This window comes from Phaseolus vulgaris, chromosome 1 (genome assembly GCF_000499845.2).
Source record: "Phaseolus vulgaris cultivar G19833 chromosome 1, P. vulgaris v2.0, whole genome shotgun sequence".
NCBI classification, from domain to species: domain Eukaryota; kingdom Viridiplantae; phylum Streptophyta; class Magnoliopsida; order Fabales; family Fabaceae; genus Phaseolus; species Phaseolus vulgaris.
This window is the reverse complement of record NC_023759.2, coordinates 20,949,891-20,954,167: the sequence shown is the minus strand read 5'-3', so window position 1 is coordinate 20,954,167 and position 4,277 is coordinate 20,949,891. Positions and strand designations below refer to the sequence as shown.

The window sequence follows — 4,277 nt, the reverse complement described above, 5'->3', positions numbered from 1 at the left end:
TTGAAAAATTTATCTCAATTAATTGGCTTACTGTTTTTGCGTGATTCCAGTGCCATTTTTGAGCTAAAATCTTGAAGTTTGTGTGGTTAAAATTTCATAATCCAGTTCGCTCTATATCATTCCAGTTAAATCAGTGAACATCAAACACAGTTTGCATAAAAAAAAAAAATTTCCAGTAGCTAATTTTTGTTTTCTTCATCTACTCTAGTGCTTTTCTTTAAGTATTCTTTTGTGTACCTACTTTCTCATTGAGTTCTTTAACTTTCTTGCTTGTCTTTTGTTCATTAATCTTTGAAGTTTGTCAAACATCTAGTATTCCTTTTGTTCTAGCCTTTCTTTGCTTATACTTTTTCTTGTTTGTCTTTATTGCTTCATTGGTTTTGTTGTGGTTGACTTTGAGATTGGTGTGCTTGCTTTGACATCTTTCATTTGAGGATTCCAAGGCCTCAAGATCAGATTGGTGCAATTTGACAATAATTGGAACTTCCATATGAGTTTGTGTTTTGGCACTAGTTTTGGTGAGTTCTTGTTCATAGAACCTTGATCCAATTCTATGATAAAGTGCCTATCTCATAACCAACTCAAGATGATTCCTAAGAATGTCAAGAATCATTCTAATTGTGCTAGTGGAATCACATCAATTAAACACATAAAATAGCAAGAAAAACTGAAAACAATGAAGAACTGAAACAATGCTAGACATGTTTGCATGTAGATGAAACTTTGAAGCAAAATTAACCGAACAAAAGGCAATGTAAACCGTTTAAATGGTTTATAAGAGATATTAAACAATGAAACATCAAAGAAAACATAAAATTAACTGATTAAAACGAAGAAAACAACAAGAACAACTAAAAATAGTGAAGAACAATGAGGTTTGGCAGCAGAACATGCAACAAAGTGTGGGATGAAGGTGTGAACGAAAATAAATGGTGGAAACTTGATGTTTAATAAGTGGAAAAGAGAATTATAAATGGTAGAAATTGATTTTAAACAGTGGAAAGTGAAGAAAACAAGAAGAACACTCAAGAACAAGTGACAAAACTGAATATGAACAAGTGCTGAAACAGAAAAAAAAAATCTAGAATTTTGACTTAGCTATAATTTAAAGAGGATTAAAAAATAGAAAAGAAGAATAACATAGCTCTCAAAGACAACATAAAAAAGATTGAGATAAGGACGAAGGAGAATGATATGGATAATTTAGATAGTGAAAATCAAGGTTATCAAACTTTAGGGTTAACTCGTAAACCCTTACGAGTTTAAGAGTCAAGTTAAGGGTGGCAAGTCAACCCGGGAGCAAACTCGTTTTTGAGTAAACCCGCAGTTGACTCGGTCAAACTCGCGAGTTTAAGGCCGAGTCATCGAGTTGCGAAAAATGGCCCAAAACGGAGCATTTTGGTTAGATTTTTTAGGGTTTTACTTACCTGGTTCACATTCTCCTCACGAGCTCATCTTCTTCACGATCTCATCTCCGTCATTGTCGTCATCGCTGCAGCTTCTTCTTGCGCCGCTCGTCATCGCCGCACAGCACCGTGTCGCACCGCATAGCACCGCGTCGCTGCTCCTACTGCCGCCATCGTCGCACTGTGATAGGTAAGTAGTCTCTGTCTCTTGCTGCTATTGTGAGAACAGGTTGGGAAATTAGGGTTTTAAAATTAGGGTTTTTCAATTAGGGTTTTTAAAATTAGGGTTTTTAAAATTAGGGTTGGGACAGATAGGATTTTTGTTTAATTTTAGGGCAGATTGGGTAATTGATTTTTTTTTTTAATTTTGGGCATAGTAAGATCATAAGATGTCTGGAACTAGTTCAAATTCAGCATTACTGCCACCTAGAAGTAAGAATGTTGTAGGTAATAGAACAGATATTGCATGGAAGCATGGAACTAATGCTTCGGGGAGCGGAAAAAAAAGTGAAATGTAATTACTGCAACAAAATATTTAATGGAGGAATTTTCAGATTAAAACATCATCTTGTCGGAACAAGATATGACTCTGAACCTTGTGTATCAGTACCAGAAGAAATCAAAGTTTTAATGTTGAAAGTTGTCTCAGAAGCTAAAGATGCCTCATTGAAGAAAAGAAAGTTTAATAGTCTTGGACAAACTGATGGTGAGGAAGATAGTGAAAATGTCTCTAGCAAGATGTTTAAAAGTAAATCTTCATCTTCTGATGGTGTTCAAGCTACTCTGAATCAAATGTACATGAGAGGTGATAAAGAAAAGGTTTATGCTCAAATTGCTGAATTTTTCTAAACAAGTGCCATCCCATTCAATGTTATTAGAAATCCAGCTTTTGCAAAAAAGTGTGACATGATTGGTAGATATGGTGTTGGCTATAAACCTCCAACATATCATGATATTAGAGAGAAGCTTCTGAAACAAGTCGTGGACAAAACTGATATAGAACTTGAAGAGTATAAGGATGAATGGAAGAGAACAGGTTGTACCATTATGTCTAATGGATGGACAGACAAAAAAAGACGGTCAATTTGTAATTTTTTAGTGAACAGTCGTAAAGGAACTGTGTTTCTATATTCATTAGATACCTCTGACATCTCAAAAACTGCAAATAAAGTATTGAAAATGTTGGATGATGCGGTAGAATTTGTTGGTGAGGAAAGTGTATTGCAGGTAGTTACTAATAATGCTGCAAATTTCAAGGCAGGTGGAGAGCTTTTGATGCAAAAAAGGGAGCACTTTTATTGGACTCCATGTGCTGCCCATTGTATTGATTTAATCTTTGAAGATTTTGAGAAGCAATTAAAGGTCCATCAAACTACTATCAAGAAGGGAAGAAGGATCACTACCTATATTTATGGTAGATCAATGTTAATTACCATTTTGAAAAAGTTTACGAATGGAAGAGACTTGATAAGGCCTAGAATGACTAGATTTGCCACAACATACTTCACTCTAGCTTGTTTGTATGAAATGAAAACATCATTGATGACCATGTTTAACTTTGAAGAATGGAAAACAAACAAGTTTGGAACTTCTCAAGAAGGGAGAAAAGTTCAAAATGTGGTATTAGATAGTCGATTTTGGAAGAATGTAAGTATATGCTTAAAAGTTGCTGCCCCTCTTATTGTGGTCCTTCGATTGGTAGATTCGGATGTAAAACCCACAATGGGATTTATATATGAGGAGATGGATTGCGCCAAAGAGAAGATTAAAAACAACTTTAATAATATCAAGAAAAGGTAACATTTCTAGGTTTCTTCCATTTTAAATTTAAATACTTATTTATTGTGTAATTATTTCTAAGTTCTAACATAACATAATTGGTACATAGTTATGAACATGTTTGGAAAATCATTAATCAGAGGTGGAATAATCAACTTCATAGGCCTTTGCATGCAGCTTCCTATTACCTAAATCCCCAATTACACTATCAACCAAACTTTAGAAATGATGATGCTAAGGTGAAAGAGGGGTTGTACATGTGCATGAGAAGATTGGTTAATGACGTTGCAGAAAGAACAAAAATCAATTTGCAACTTACTAATTTTCACCATGCAAGAGGAATATTTTCTTTGGAAGATGCAAAGCTGGGTAGGAAAGGTATGTTACCTACAAATTGGTGGGAGATGTTTGGGGATAGAACTCCAGAACTAAATAGATTTGTTGTTCGAGTTTTGAGTTTAACTTGTAGCTCTTCAGGGTGTGAGCGTAATTGGAGCTAATTTGAAATGGTAATTAAAGTTCTTTAAGTTATTTAAGGTTTTTTCTTGATTTGATTTATATATTGACAAAAATTTCATATTTAATTATAGGTTCATACAAAAAGAAGATATTGTTTGCACCAAAAGAAAATGAATGACTTAGTTTATGTAATGTATAATTCGAAGTTGAGAAACAAACAAATTAGAAGATCTATTGCTCTTCCATTTGAAGACATTCAGTCCGATAATGAATGGATAACTGAAGGAGATAATTTTGTTGAGGTTGAGCAAACTCTACTTGAAAATGATGGTGTGAATGTTGACTTAGCTGGAGGAACAAGTTTAAATGATTCAATTCCAGATGTAGCTGATTTTGATAATAAAGTTTTTGATGATGATGTTGATGGTGATGAAGATGATGATGATGATGAACATGGTGATGATGAAGATGGAGATGATCATGAAGATCTTGGAGATGATTTCCTTATAGGATTAGATGAATGAGACTTTTAAAACTATAACATTTGTGTTGTTTTAGTTATTTTATTGGTGTATGAACTTGTTTATTTCAATATTTCAATATTATGGATTTGATATCATGAATTTTTCTTTT

At 33.8% G+C, this 4,277-nt stretch overlaps 1 protein-coding gene across 1 annotated transcript; it reads left to right on the top strand.

Annotated features, from left to right (window-relative positions):
• Positions 1-2,312: 2,312 nt before the first annotated feature.
• Positions 2,313-3,685, top strand: LOC137815664 (uncharacterized). Its single transcript, XM_068618776.1, has 2 exons — positions 2,313-3,202; positions 3,295-3,685. Exons 1-2 carry the CDS (start codon positions 2,313-2,315, stop codon positions 3,683-3,685), a joined length of 1,281 nt encoding a protein of 426 aa, XP_068474877.1.
• Positions 3,686-4,277: the final 592 nt, after the last annotated feature.